The 15,400-nt window shown below is 39.8% G+C and overlaps 1 protein-coding gene across 8 annotated transcripts in view; it reads right to left on the minus strand.

The window, feature by feature from the left end:
* Positions 1 to 15,400, minus strand: part of LOC145341013 (eukaryotic translation initiation factor 4 gamma 1-like) — a 134,707-nt gene that overhangs the window by 59,034 nt on the left and 60,273 nt on the right. For 7 of the 8 annotated variants that reach the window (XM_080185705.1, XM_080185700.1, XM_080185702.1 and 4 more), the window contains 4 exons: positions 11,295 to 11,387; positions 6,163 to 6,244; positions 3,600 to 4,793; positions 86 to 177 (listed from right to left, as the gene is read on the minus strand). In XM_080185705.1, coding sequence (XP_080041831.1) covers positions 86 to 177; positions 3,600 to 4,793; positions 6,163 to 6,244; positions 11,295 to 11,387 — 1,461 coding nt within the window. The remainder of the gene's footprint in view (positions 1 to 85; positions 178 to 3,599; positions 4,794 to 6,162; positions 6,245 to 11,294; positions 11,388 to 15,400) is intronic. The other variant, XM_080185704.1, reaches the window with a different exon arrangement.

Here is a 15,400-nt window from a genome sequence, read left to right on the forward strand (position 1 = left end):
TAGTGCTACCAACTGGCCTTGCCAGTAGACATCTTCCCTAGCCATCTACAATAATTAACAATTCTACCTAGTGGTCAACAAGTACCTCTTTGAAAGCATCTAGTAAATCTCCAACTGCTTCTTTCTTGTTCAAGTCCTTCAATTTCCTCTTCTTCTTTGGCACAGATACAGCTGCTGCTAAAAGGAGAGATGTTCAATCAGCTGATAACATTCAGAATTAGGTCCAGATAAAGGGTTAGCACGACCATTGTCTTAATATTTCTGTTTATGATGCCAAAATTGCAAGCTAATTTTTAAGTATCTTAAACTTACAACTCAGCTACTCACTGGGGTGAAGGAGGAGGAGGAGGAGGAGGAGGAGGTGATTGTAAGAATTGCTAGCAATCACAAATACTGTTTAAATGCAGCACACATAGTATTACTATGTTAGAGGCTTTCAACCAAAATTTAGCACGACCATTTTTGTTTTGCACCATTATAATTATGCTGTTAAGCTTGTTCTAGATTTCAACACCATTCAGCTTTACAATTTGACATAATCAAACTCAAGCTCTTCCGCTCTTTTCAATCAGCTGAAGATGAAACAAAGACGTTTGTTTCATGCTCATTAGAAATAGTGGGAATAATAAATCAGTGACCCAGGATCATACTTCGGGGACCTGGGTTCGAATCCCAGCATGACAGATGGTGGAATTTGAATTCAATAAAAACATCTGTAATTAAATGTCTAATGATGACTACAAAATCATTGTTGATTATCAAAAACTCATCTGGTTCACTAATTTTTTTAGGGAAGGAAATCTACAGTGCTTACCTGGTCAGGCTGTGTGTGACTCCACATCCACAGCAATGTGGTTGACTCTTAAAAAAAATCTCACAGTTGTATGAAATAATGGAAAAAAAAGTCTACAAACAATGAAACCAGATGAACCACCTGGCATCAACCAAGGCACCAAAATGACAACGGCAAACTTAGCCATTTCGACCCAGCAAAGTTCTCCTTAATAATATACAGGGGCTTGTGCTAAAATTGGGAGAGCTCTCTCACAAACTAGTCAAACAAATCTGACATTGTCAAAAATCACAAATATCTTACAGATAATGCTCCAGGCACCATCATCACTGGATATGCTCTGACCCACTGTTAATACTAAGTACTCCTCCATCTTGAACACCGCTTAGAAGATGCACTTAGAGTGGCACGGACACAGAATGTAGTCTGGGTGGCGTACTTCAATGACCCTTAGCTATGGACTCCCCCACCAATGGGAATATTCTGAGTCTACCGTTTTACAGGACAATGCAACCTGCATGATTACCATCCAATCCACAAATATTCAATCCATTCACCACCGATACAATAGCAACCATGTGTACCATCTACAAAATGCATTGCAAGAACTCACCAAGGCTCCTTAGACAGTACTTTCCAAACCAATGACTGCCACCATCTAGAAGCACAAGGGCAACAGGTACATGGGACTATCACAGCTTGAGTTTCCTTTGAAGTTACACACCACCCTGACTTGGAGTTATATTGCCATTCCTTCACTGTCACTGACTCAAAATCCTGCAACTGCCTCCCTAACAGGATATACCTACACCAAATGGACTACAGCGGTTCATGAACACAGCTCACCACCATCGAGGACAATAAATTGCTAGGGAAGCCCACCTCCACTTAATTTAAAAAACGTACAGTTTCCCAACCTGACACCAATCTACTGCACTGTTAGGTAACAGTAACTGACACTGAACCATTAAAATGGCACACATATGCCTAAGAACACAGGAACAGGAGTAGGCCATTCAGCCTGCTCAAGCTTGTTCTGCGATTCAATGAGACTGTGGTGACCTATCTGAAAATCAACTGCATTTTCCTACATTTCAGCCGTAAACCCTACCTAATAAAAATATTTCAGTCTTGGAAATAACAAGCTGCCCAGCATCCACAGCATGTTGGGGCTGGGCAGAGTTACAGATTTCCAATACTGTTTACATATTCCACTCCTAAATGGGCTAACTGATTTCTAGACATGAAACTTTGTTCCAGATTCTGCAAGTGGGGGGGAATAAAGGTCATTGCCATCTAACCCATCAAACTGTTCATTTTAAATACCTCAATTAACTAATGCCTCAAACTAAGCTCAAGAAAGTGCAAACCAAATTAAATTTCTTATGCAGAAGCTGATCAAATCTTGCCCAGAAATCCAAATAGCTAACAATTATGCTTTGTGGATAGGAGAATATCTAAGACTTATTCAAATCAAATGAAACTAGGCTATTGTATTATGAGCTAGCCATCACAAATAAATGCTGACGCTCTGATTCTGTCCCTAGCAATAACAGCAGTTTCCACAAAACTGATGCTAACCGAGCTCTGTAATTTCCTGGTTACCCCTTCTCCCACCAAATACACAACTTGAAATCTATCAAGAGCTTTGGAAAGTGATACAAATCTGCAATTTCCCACCTATTTAAAGGAATCCAATAAACAAAAGGCGCAGTCTTCATCTGTTTTACTTGGGGGAGGGGTGGGAGCTGGGTAAGATGCTGTTTTGGAGAGTTGGTCGATGGTTGGAGGGATCAAGCAAGACTTGATGGTCCAAATAGCTTACTTTTACACTGTCAGAATTCTATGGTTTTAAGTTCTGTTATTTGCATTACTTTTTTAAAAAAATTACTACATAGATCAATAAATTCTTCTAGACTTATTTTTGTGTTCCCCACACTTACTTTTCTCCTTACTAATCTTTTTGCACTTCATTACTTCCCTTAAATCCTCCTTTTATCCCAGTCCACTTCCCTTTGCACTTGTATAAGATAGTTGAAGCCAGACATAAATACATCTCATTTTTTGATAGCTGTTTCATTACACAAGTGAGGCTTTTCCTTACTAGGTGCATTTCAATATGTATCAATTCCTTTCTATTTGTTACAAGTTTACCCATTAGCAGCTCGGCTGTTATACGTTAATAAAGCTTTCAATTTAGCTTATGTTAGAAACAAATTAAGGAAAATAGTCAACTTGGTATTAGAATACAAGTAGGAAACTAATTTTCTGCAGCAATATTCTGATTGCAAATGCATCATCAACAGCTGACCATCCATGAATAAGGCTGGTACTCTGAAAACAAGTGTGGGTTTCCTCTGGGACCTCCGGTTTTCTCCCACCGTCCAAAGATGTACGGGTTAGGTTGATTGTTCATGCTAAAATCAACCCTAGTGTCAGGGGATTAGCAGAGTAAATGTGTAGGGTTACGAGAATTGGGCTTGGATGGGATTGTGGTCGGTGCAGACTCGAAGGGCTGAATGGCCTCCTTCTGCACTGTAGGGTTTCTGCGATCCAAGTAGCTTTTCTCAGGTCACTCAACTGATAATAGACTAATGTGACAGAACTTAAACTACCAATATCATAAATGAAAAATACAACAATACAAAAGTTAAATAATTATTCCAACCAATATTTAAAATAAGCTGTTATATTTATCTGTTGAATTCAGTAGAATTCAAAAACAACAGTAGTTCATTAGCTATAATATTGAAACCTATACTCTATCATGCAATAATCTTTGTTAACAAACAATTTTTATTAATACCTTGCATAGGATTGTCATTTGTCTGGGCTAAAGAAGCCGCTGTTGGTGAGGCATCCTGTGATTGGATATCTAAATTGTCATTGTCCTCCTTCTCAGAAGGTACTAAGACTACAGCACTTTCTTCAGTTTTTGCTTCAGGTTCAGAAATTGGACTGATGTCAGATTCCTGCTGAGCTTCTGAAACTTCCGAATCCCGCTCTGGTGAAAGTTCCAGACCATTAGTCATCTTCAGTTCTTCAGGTTGCGCAATGGGTGAATCCATTGGAGTTTCAAGTGGAGGTTCAAGCGAAGCTTCAAGCAGAGTTTCAGGAGGAGCTTGTGAAGTTTCAAGTGGAGGTACGTGCGGAGCTTCATGGGGAGGTCCTGGCAGAGCTTGTGAAGCTTCATGAGGAGGTACAGACAGAGCTTGTGGAGCTTCATGGGGAGGTACAAGTGGAGCTTGTGGAGCTTCATGGGGAGGTTCAGGTGGAGCTTCATGCGGGGCTTCAAGCTGAGCAAGTGGCGCTTCCTGTGGAGCTTCAAGCAGGGCCTGTACAGCTTCAAGTGGAGCCTGTGAAACTTCAGGCAGAGCTTGTACAGGTTCAAGTGGAGCCTGTGGAGCTTCATGAAGAGTTTGTACAGCTTCAAGCGGAGCCTGTACGGTGTCAAGCAGAACTTCATGCGTCGCTTGTACAGCTTCTAGCAGAGCCTGTGGAGCTTCAAACGGAACCTGTGGAGCTTCATGGGGTGCTTCAAGCGGAGCCTCTGGAGCTTCAAGTGGCACCTGTGGAGCTTCAAATTTTTGACCAGGGTCATCTACTTGAACTGCCACAACACCATTACTTTCCACTGCCATATCATTTGAGCTAGATTCACTGGCGATCACCTCCTCTTCTTTTTGCTGTTCTTGCACCTTCTGCACTTCACTTTTCTGCATTTTAGTTGCTGGTGGCAAAGATGTAGGTTCAGCCAAATGTTTCATTTCATTATCGTTATAATCAGATGGCAAAGAATCTGTCACAGTCACATCACAAGAGACTACAGTGGTTGTAGTGTCATCTGGCTCAGTGACTGGAGTTTCCAGCACTTCCTCAGAGTCTGTTAATTTAGTGTTGATTTCAGACTTGCTTTCCACTTTGTCAGGTGTAATAGATTTCTCAGGTTTGTTCAAGTCATCTACTAGTTTAGTTGCTACTGCAGGAGACTTTGGCTTATCTAACGAAACAAAAAAAGGCAGAATTAAATAGTTTCAACATTACGCACGCATCATGGAGAAACATAATCATGGTAATTTACAAAATGGGTACGAGTCTGCAATCAAGTTATAAACCAGTGGTGGAAATGGCTGGGAAGATGGTGGCATAGTGGTAATGCCATTGAACTGTTAATCTAGAGATTTAGGAACACAATCAAATTCCAAGACATCAGCGGGTAGAATTTAAATTCAATTAAAATGATTTGGAATGTAAAGATAAAGGTCTCAGTAACTGTAACTATTAAACTATCAATAGTCGTAAAAATCCATCTGGTTCATTAATGTCCTGTAAGGGACACGTAACCTACCATACCTAGTTAGACTGGCTTACTTGTGACCCGACACCCACAGCAATGTGACTGGCTTTTAAATGCCCTTTGAAATGGGCTAGCAAGCAATTTGGTCCAAGGGTAATCAAGGAGGGCAACAGATGTTGGCCTTGCCAGGAACAACCACATCCTTTGAAACAACAAGGGCCAAGATAGCTGGCACATCCATATTAAACTTGATCTGCAGTTCCCATTTGAGCCTCTGTTCAGGCTTCTGCACCCAACTTGTCTCTGCGCTGAAAAGTATCAAGGTTTGGCATTGTTGAAGCCGGGATTGCCTTCTAACAAATGAATTGGCAACACTGGGTACTTGTACAGAATTTCAAACAGATTTTTCTTCAGAAAGCCACTGAAAACCGAGCTAACAGTTGCCACATCAAGTCAGTGACTGGGAAAATCTGTAACACTCAGTTATAAAAGAATGCAAACTGATATCATTTCTGTAGCAAAATTAGAGTCAACCACAACAGCAGTTGAATGCAACACGTTAGTATTCTAAATAACAATGAAAATTGGACAAGAACTTGCTAAACTAAAAACAAAGAAACTGACCCCTATGCATCAAAATTGTATAAGTCACTACATGGGGATAAAATTAGCTCAGAATAGCGATTCTTTTTAATTGCCCATGCCTCGTGGCTAATCCCAATTTTAAGCCAAGGTTGGTGATATTTTGAGGATAACGGGAGATCATGAATGGCCAAGGTATGATTTCTTGGAGGAAATATCATCAGGTGTCTAACATGAAATGATAGCAATACCCATGTGTGTACAGAGCAATTATAAATAAGCAGGGAACTTAGTTTCCCTGAATTACTGCTAAAAGCCAAATAAAAATTACTAGTTACAAAAATGATTACAGGAACAAATCTTAACAGCTAAAATTAGAGCATTAGGTAATGTTTCACCCATAACAAAAATATACCACCTCTTTTGATTAGATGAGTGGAAGCAAATGTTTGCCATATTCTAATGATGTATGATTAATTGCTTGAATTACCTGGTCGGATGATGACTGGCACTGGATGAGGATTTTCCCCATTAGTCTGTACGGCACTACCTCCCTCCAAACTTCCAACAGACTGTTGAACAGAAAGAACAGCTGATTGGTACAGGACAAATCCAGTCTTTATTTTCAATGCCTAATTCACATATACAACCAGTTATTTTGTCTCGTGTCCAAATCTAACACCTCCTATCACGTGAAGCGACCCTAAACTCTGATGTAGATTGTGAAGATTTTGCAAAATAATGTAATACAAGCAATCTAAAGCAGCATTGTCCAAAAGAAATTGCCAAATAGCCATAGGTGTAGTTATAGGTAACAATTTTAACAACCAATTTTAGAAGGAAATTTCTTGTACTCATTCACGTAATACAGGTACACATGTACTTAGTTTGTATATAATTACTTTACAGCTCCCCCTTTCATGGAAATAAAGGAGTCACAAAACCTGGAACAGTCACAAGGTGGTTTTTATTTTGTCATACTTGACCTATACACACAAGGCACAGACCATGCTAATGTGCACTGAAACACCCAACTGTCCACTATTGTCGTCTTCCTAACTAATCACAAATACAAGCCGGATTTCTTGCCAGATGCAGTTAGTAGCTGATGTATTGAATGGCATAGGTCTACCAGTTAAGCAACACTTCAACAATTTGGTTTTGCTGATAATCTTGGATTCTGACCATTTGCCACATGAAATGGATATTGTGAAATTCAAATAAGAACAATGCATGACATTTCTAAACTTGAAATTCATAGAGTTTAATGGCAGAACCTTTTAATAATGCTGAATCAGCTATGGCACCAACTTGAGTTTAGCTTGTACACGATTACTCTTATTGCATTCACTTATCAGGAAAACAGTCGCTAATCTCACATCATCAAATGATTTAACCCTATTTCTACTATTTTGTGATGTCACCACCACAGTAAATTTTTAAAAACTTTTCTGGGTAGTGGTATGTGCTCAATCGAAACAGGGCTTTTCATGTAGCACAACTTGGAGGAAGCCAGATTCGACTATATTATTTTTGATAGGCAGATAAATAACACCACATACACGCAGCTGCTTTCTTCAAAAAAATTCCACTTTTGCCAGAAGCATTCTAAAGTCATACTTATCATAGCACTTAATGTTAGTATCACATATGCATTGTTCCCCCATGACAGAAAAAACTTGGTTGCATACATGACAAAATTCAAGACATCCTTAATGAAAATCAAAATGCCATACACAAAAATTAGCCAGCTGTTCTCAAGTCAGAGTCTGTTTGCTGCTGTTAATCAATCTTAGCCCTCTCTTACACGTTGCTACGTTATCCGCAATCTATTATTTGTTGTGAAACTGCTGTTTTTGTTGGCAGTTGAGTTTTTAATTGTCAAGGCCTAACATTGGCAAAGGCACTTGCCCATTTGGCAGTTAAAAAACGAGGGGTCTAGAACCCTAAAGGGCAGAAAGTGGCCCTTGAGCCCATCGAGTCTGCACCAACCACAATCCCACCCAGGCCCTAACCCCATATCCCCACACATTATACCCACTAATCTCTCTAACCTATGCACCCCTGGACACTAAGAGGCAATTTCTTAGCATGGCCAATCAACCCAACCCGCACATCTTTGGACTGTGGGAGGAAACTGGAGTACACAGAGGAAACCCACGCAGACACGAGGAGAATGTGCAAACTCCACACAGACAGTGACCCGAGCCAGGAATCGAACCCAGGACCCTGGAGCTATGAAGCAGCAGTGCTAACCACTGTGCTACTGTGCCACCCCTAGGCGCCTATCCTCCAGACTAAGAAAGTTCATAATGTAACCCAACTGTATACTGACATGCGCACAAGCAGAAAATCATTAGCTCATTGTTTTGTGGAATACATAAGGGGGCCAACAGGTCATGCATACCTCATTACATTTCTGATATGAAAATCAACAGAAAAGGTGAAGAAAAATTCCCTGAAAGAATCATTTCACTTAAAATAATCTGCAAAATTTCATAAGTGTTTTTAAATGCTACTTGAGGACAACTCCTAAAAATTTTCTACAAAAAGTCAGATGCTCATCATCCTGACATACTTATTACGTACTAATGGACAGCCAACACAATTTTGAACTACAAGCCAGAAAGCTAGGGGCAGATAGTATAACTGTAATGTGAAAGTTGCTTCCAACTCAAGCCTCAAGGTAGGCATTCTTTATTTGCAACCTTTGAAAATAGCTCCCATTTTTAAATTCAGGCTCTCTCATTATAAAAATTGAAGTTTCAAATGGCTAGAGGACAACAATCTTAAAGATATTGCTGTATTGCCAGTCCTAACATATTCAACCTAGTACAAGAAACCTCATCGTAATGAAATAAATAATCTTCAATAGTTCTAAGTCTTTTCAGTGACGGTAGAAAACACTTTTCCAACAATAGTGGCTAGCTTGCATGGGAAACCATTACTCTCTTTTTGCAAAGCTTCTGATTCACCGGGGACCTTGAGATTTAGCAGCAATGTGAAGAAAATAGCTTTTCAATTTAATAAAGGGAGAGCGCAAGATGAAATTGAAGGGACAAACTAGCTCTCAAACTACATGCACAAAGGACATTTAACTGGAGAAGGAATTAAAGGACAAAGCCATACAAAGTTCATAATTGAGGTGCCATTACTGCATAGAAATGCCTCCCATCCTATTCTTGTGACTATAAGAATAAATAGGATTTTCCTCAGAGTCTTGGGTCTCAAGCAAATCCTTGAGACAAAGAGATTCTATGAAATAATGTTCAGATTCCACAGTAATACCATACCCACAATTTTTCATAATCTCAGATATAGAATTTAATATTTTGAAATTAATCTTAAAATTACAAGTCAGATTAGACATTTACATATAGATCTGAATTGGAGAAACTTCAAGACCTGTAAATGGATTATGGCATTGGAGATTTGATAAATTGCACATAAAACTTTTCCATCGACCCTTTAAATGATCAGTTACAATAAGTCCTTCATTATTTAATTATCATGGTCCCTTTCAAAGCAGAATCAAGAAATGTTCTGCCATGGCGTAGTAAATAAAGAATTCAAAACAGTTAAATGAAAGGTATGGTCAGAAATAGACCCATGTATTTTTTGTCGTAGTAGAAAGGCAAGGAAAAAAAGGTAATAAATTCCTATTTCTATATTATCTATTTAAAAGGCAGATCAATTGATTGTACAAATACTAACTTTCCTCAGTGAGAAGCACTATTTTCAAATGAAGCAGCTGTGTCATGTTGACCGAATCCATGCAAGCAAAGTTCACTCTGTTTAAATGTGTAATACCTTGCAATGTGACAAAGTGCAATTTGCAAACTATTGACAAAGTTGAAAACAAGACCGGCATATCCATTTCTGAACAAAAGGACCATTCAGTCCCATGCCCAAGTGCTTTTTCTAAAGAGATCTTGAGCAATGCCACAGCTATCAAAACGATTTACTAGGTAAAGGGAAGCTCGCAATATATTTTTCTTAATCAGGAAATCAATCCTGGAGTAAGCAATAAACTCCAAGGTCACTGAGAACAAAATCTAATGAGCATCAGGTCCTGAAAATATTGCAGTTAAGATGTCCCCAAGTTTAATTAGCCCAGTTCCCCAAGTAGTATACAGCCGTTGTCTCATCAGAGCTGTTGAACCCATTATAAGGTAGCTGCAGAGGCTCGTTTGTTAAGTAACTTAGAACATATATGAAATCCGAGACACTTCCCATTATCTGATTATGTCAGCAGATTGGTTAGTACTAAATGACTCAATGGTTCAAGATGAAGGTTTCAAATCTGTTAAATATCAGTCAGGAGATTCCAAGGCAGAAGGACTGGACAATAAAGTCCGCAATCGAGACTACGGCCACATGCTCTTGGATATTTCCTTAGTGTTACAGTAGTGATTCTTCTGATATTAACTGAGCTATGACACCAAAGCGCAATTTCAGCATGACAACAGTGTCCACACTGCAGAAGTATTTAATTAGCTACAAAGCTGTTTGGGACTTGAAAGGCACTCCATGAATACAAACTTCATCTGCGTGACAAAGTGAATAGCCAATTTGAATAGCATTTGAGTAGTTTTGAATGATAAAAATGACTGATGAGAACACCGAGATGTCAAAACTGCTGACAGTTAAAGGATGAGAGTTTTAAGTTTAGATTTAGTCAGAGTAAAATACTACCTCCTAACACAACTCTCACCTCAGTGCAAGTGCCTTTATTGCATTCAATTAACAATCCAATCAATACCTCAATAGTCATAAAGTAATTACAGTTGATATCGAATTAACGGTGGCATCTGGCATATCAGGATACCAAGATTTAAAACTAGCAAAAGGTAAACTCAAAAAATTCCCCAGCTACCCTAAGCAAGAACTACTTGAGAATACCATCTGCTTCAAGACCTGTAGAAAAGTAAGACAAACATGTAGTCATAGTTCCAATTTTAGCCAAAGGAACTGAGCAAGAGCACAGAAGGTAAATTTTCATTTAATGACTTGTTTAGGAAATTGAACTTTAGAAAGTAAGCATTAATCAGCATTTCATCTTGGTTGTTGTCGATAGTAGCAAACGAGCTGGAAGTAGGAAAATAAAGCAATAATTCACAGGAAGAGCTTGCCTTTTGTAAAACGTGAAAGAGTAAATGAAAAGTTGCAAGCTCAGTTCTCAAACTCCAAGAAACATCATTTGACAAACTCTTATTTTTCTGCTTCTGGTTTATCCTTGTGATTAGTGGCAGTTAAGAAATAGCATTATTAAAATTCAAGTAATAGGCCTAAAAATACAGCCGTGCAGATGATGTCGCAAAAGCAACAGCAATTACAGAAAGCAAAGCTAATTTGTGAAGACACAACAAATCCACAAACAGCAGATGAATTTCAGAAATGGAAATGCACATCTTTGATTCAAAGTCTGAGATTTCCTCCTATTAAAGTCAATAAAAGCCGAATAGCACATGCAATACAGAACAGTGCACAGCCAATTATGTTTGCAGTATGTTTTTAATGCTTCAGCCAGCTAGACTAAAAAGCAAAATAAGGTCAGAACAGTAAAACATTTTTCAGTTTCTGCAATTCAGGCAGCAAGCAAGGACCCATCATACTACTTGCCTGTGGCGGCGTTGGCGTAGAGCCTGATCTTCCTCCAGACATAATCTCTTCTGTGATGTCTTTTCCACCTTGGTTTGGATCCCTTATCCGGATCTAACAAGTAAAATATCCACAAAATAGATAGGTCAAACAAGCAACTTTCTTCCTTCAATACAGCTCTCTTCATTGTTTGAGTAAGGCTGATCTGCACACAAGGACATCATCAATGCAGGAATCAAGACTGCATTAGTTTGAGAGCTCTATTTCACTGTGCTCGATCTCCTGTTATCAGGGTCTTGCTTTGGCCCTCCTTCAAAGCTGCCACTGCCTGTGTCAAAGAACAAGGAACAAGGGATAGAACCAAAGAGAAGTGCCAGTTTAACCATCTCCAAGAATGTATTGAAATGGAGGAAAGAAATGAGGGATTTTTCATTAGTGTGAATTTCAAAGTAAGAAAAACCATACCGTAAGTTATTTATTTCTGTACATCCGACCAAAAAAATAGATAAGACAGTACAAAAACAGGTAGAAAACAGATAGCATGCTCGTGCCAAGCAGATGCACACCCCTCCTAGTGCAATGAAGAGTGCTCAATATAGTTATCTTTTCATTCTGCAAATTTAATTTTAATTCTGACAACAATCTCAATGTGTCCTTTGGACACAAACTATGCAAATCCCCCTGCTTATGTGCTTTTGCTGTAGCTTTATAACATGTTTGAGCTCATCAGTGCTGTTCAATTGATGTTCAGTCTATTGAAAGCATATTTGTCTTCCATTTATTATGAGCCATGAAGTGCCTCAGAATTTGTCTCTGATAGCACACCCCTGATATATTTGCTGCCTAAAAATTAGGTCATTCTCCTATTCCAGTTTCTTTGTGTAGCAATTGGAAGGATGGTGACCAATGGTTAATACTTAACAATATATAACAGTTTATTTACAAACAGATATACATACATGCACTCTGGCAGCAAAAGTCCACACTATGCACCAAGATCCTCTCATTCATTCCCCTTTGAGCTTTTGGGTCATGTGATCCTTCCAGTCAATCTACTCCCTCAAAGGGGCCAACTACTATATCTCTCCCCCTTTACATCCCCCATTATGCAATACATAAACAGTTAATAGAATTTAAAACATTAGTACTGAGAAACATTTAACAGTTTAAAAACTCAGTCATGGGATTCTTCTGGGAGCAATATAACTCCACTGGCTGAGGATTGACGGTGGTGGAAGCTTCTGTTGAAGCTCTCATTGTGCCAACCAGCAACATCAGATACTTAATCTTCAATAACACAGGGTTCCTATTAGTCCAGTACTTGACCAGCTGTGCTGTGGCATTCAACAAGCCCAGAAGTTTAAGGCCATTACAATCTCCTGTGGTACTAGGGGGTAACGTGCTTTCAGGTAACAGAAGGCGACTTAGGGTCTCCGCATGAGCATCTGGCTGACTTTTGAAGTATATTCGTAGGCCAACAAGCACAGTGTCCATTGTTGTATCCCACCAGAAGCAATTGGCAGAATCACTTTGTCTTCCCGAAAAGCCCTAAAAATAGCATGGGGTCAGTGATGAGAGTAAAATGTCTCCCGTATATGCATCGGTGAAACTTCTTGATGTCACAGATATCAGCTAAGCTTCCCTCTTCAATCTGGGAGCATCCTCTTTCTGCATCTGATAGGGTTCTTGATAGATACCCAATGGGCATCTTAGACCCATCATTCAATGTATGGGAGAACAGCCCCAACTTCATACAGTGATGTATCACAAGTACTATCTTCTTAGTGGGATCAAAACGCAGTTAACTAGGAGATTGAAGTGCCTACTTAATTTAGCTATAATTCTCTTTTGATGGTGTTTACCAGCACCATCTTCGGCACTTCTTTAATAATGCACGCAACAGCGCAAGTAATGTTGATAGATTTGGGAGGACCTACTACAATAGTTGCCAATCCCAAGGAAGCATCTGAGTTCTGATGTTTCCTGGAGCCTTGCCTCCTTAAAATCGCTCATTTTGTCCTCCAGTAGAACAAAACCTTTGAGAATCCACTGTACGTCCAAGATAAGCCACTTTATTTGCTTGGAAGGTGTACTTTTCTCCCTTCCTTTCTCCCTCGCTGAGTGGGCGAGGACCTGGCAGATGGAGTATAACGTTAGCAAATGTGAGGTTATCCACTTTGGTAGAAATAATAGTGGGAAGGAATATTATTTAAAAGAGCAAAAAGCTGCAACATGCTATTGTGCAGAGGGACCTGGGGGTCCTTGTGCACGGATTGCAAAAACCCAGTCCACAGGTGCAGCAGGTAAAGAAAGCAAATCAAATGTTGGCCTTTATCGCAAGGGGGATAGAATATAAAAGCAGGGAGGTCTTGCTGCAACTGTACAAGGCACCGGTGAGGCTGCAACTGGAGTATTGTGCGCAGTTTTAGTCCCCTTATTTGTGAAAGGATATATTGGCCTTGGAGGGAGTACAGAGAAGGTTCATCAGGCTGATACCAGAGATGAGGGGGTTAGCTTATGAGGAGAGATTAAATAGACTGGGCCTGTACTCGTTGGAGTTTATAAGGCTGAGGGAGGGTCTTATAAAGGCTTACAAGATAAAGAGCTAGATAGGGTAGAGGTAGAGAGATTCTTTCTGCTTAGAAAGGAAACCAGAACTAGAGGGCACAGCCTCAAAATAAGAGGGGGGGTGGGGGGCAGCAATTTAGAACGGAGTTGAGGGTGGTGATTCTCTGGAATTCTCTGCCCATTGAAGTGGTGAAGGCTACCTCATTGAATATACTTAAGTCACGGGTGGATAGGTTTCTGATAGACAAGGGAATTAAGAGTTATGGGGAGAAGGCAGGAAAATGGAACTGGTCCACCATGATCTTATTGAATGGCGGGGCAGGCTCGAGGGGCTAGATGGCTTACTCCTGCTCCTATTTCTTATGTTCTTATGTTCAGGCATTCTTGCTTCCTGAAACTTCTTTAAAACTTCCAAACGTTCCTCCGCAGTGGATCATCATCAGATCATCCTCCAAATAAATGAGAATTCTGGGCAAACCTTGCATTAAACTCTCCACACAGTTCACTAGAAGATGGCACAAGCCGATGAAACCCCAAACGCTAGACGTGTACACCGAAACAGCCCTTGTGTATATCTGTAGTGACATAAGCTCGATATGTTGTCCGAGTTCTAATTGTTGGCAAACGTGGTTCATATCCAATTTGGTCTACATCAGACACCCACCCCAGCCAACTTTGCATACAAACCCTCTATTTTGAGGATGGAGTACCTATCCAATTTCCCAGCGTGGTTTACTGACAGATTAGTCCCCACAGATATGGATGGTTTTGTATGGTTTAACTACTGACACAATTGGAGCTGCCCACTTTGCAAATTATATCGGCCTGATGCTTTAGATTAGTTTCACAGGTCAGCACAACATCCAGGGCTGAAAGGCCTGTACTGCGCCATAATGTTCGATGTTCTAAGTCTTCCAGTCATTTTAGCTCCATTTCTACTAATGTGCAAGACACCAAGTCTTATTCTAAAAAATCTGGGTATAGCTTCTGGATCTACATGGATTCTAGCTTGCAATCTCTTAATCTTTCCAAGTTCCTCTTGGAATCCTTTTCAGTAGTTCCTAATAACCCCTTTAACTATCTTAAAGATCTCCAGCCAGTTCAATGTAATCTCCTGGAGCCAATCATATCCCATTAAACCCAACATCACCATCAGTGCTAAGTGTGTCGACTGCTGTCTGTACTTCATTGTTGTTTCTACCATTGTTACGGCTTCTCCAGTATACACAGCTAGTCTTGTAATGTTCATCAACTTCAGGAGTTGAACGCCTTTAAGATACTGATACATCTGCTCATTCACGTGAGTACCTACATCTTCACTGGCTGGCAGTGTACCAACAATGCTACTGTGATGTGGTCTTCTTTGTCCACTTCCACATTGCTTAATGACAACTTTCTGTTCCTCCGCTGGAGGATACTCCATATTGTGCATAAGGGCAGAATTATTTACTTTGCTTCTATTAGGCTGGCCCTGCTTGCTTTTACACTTGTGCATTAAAATTACATTTTGTCCCTGCTCCTCTAAACATACACACTTTGATATGGCTTCCCCCATATCA

Source organism: Carcharhinus amblyrhynchos, chromosome 3 (genome assembly GCF_965287045.1).
Source record: "Carcharhinus amblyrhynchos chromosome 3, sCarAmb.v2.hapA, whole genome shotgun sequence".
Lineage (NCBI taxonomy): Eukaryota > Metazoa > Chordata > Chondrichthyes > Carcharhiniformes > Carcharhinidae > Carcharhinus > Carcharhinus amblyrhynchos.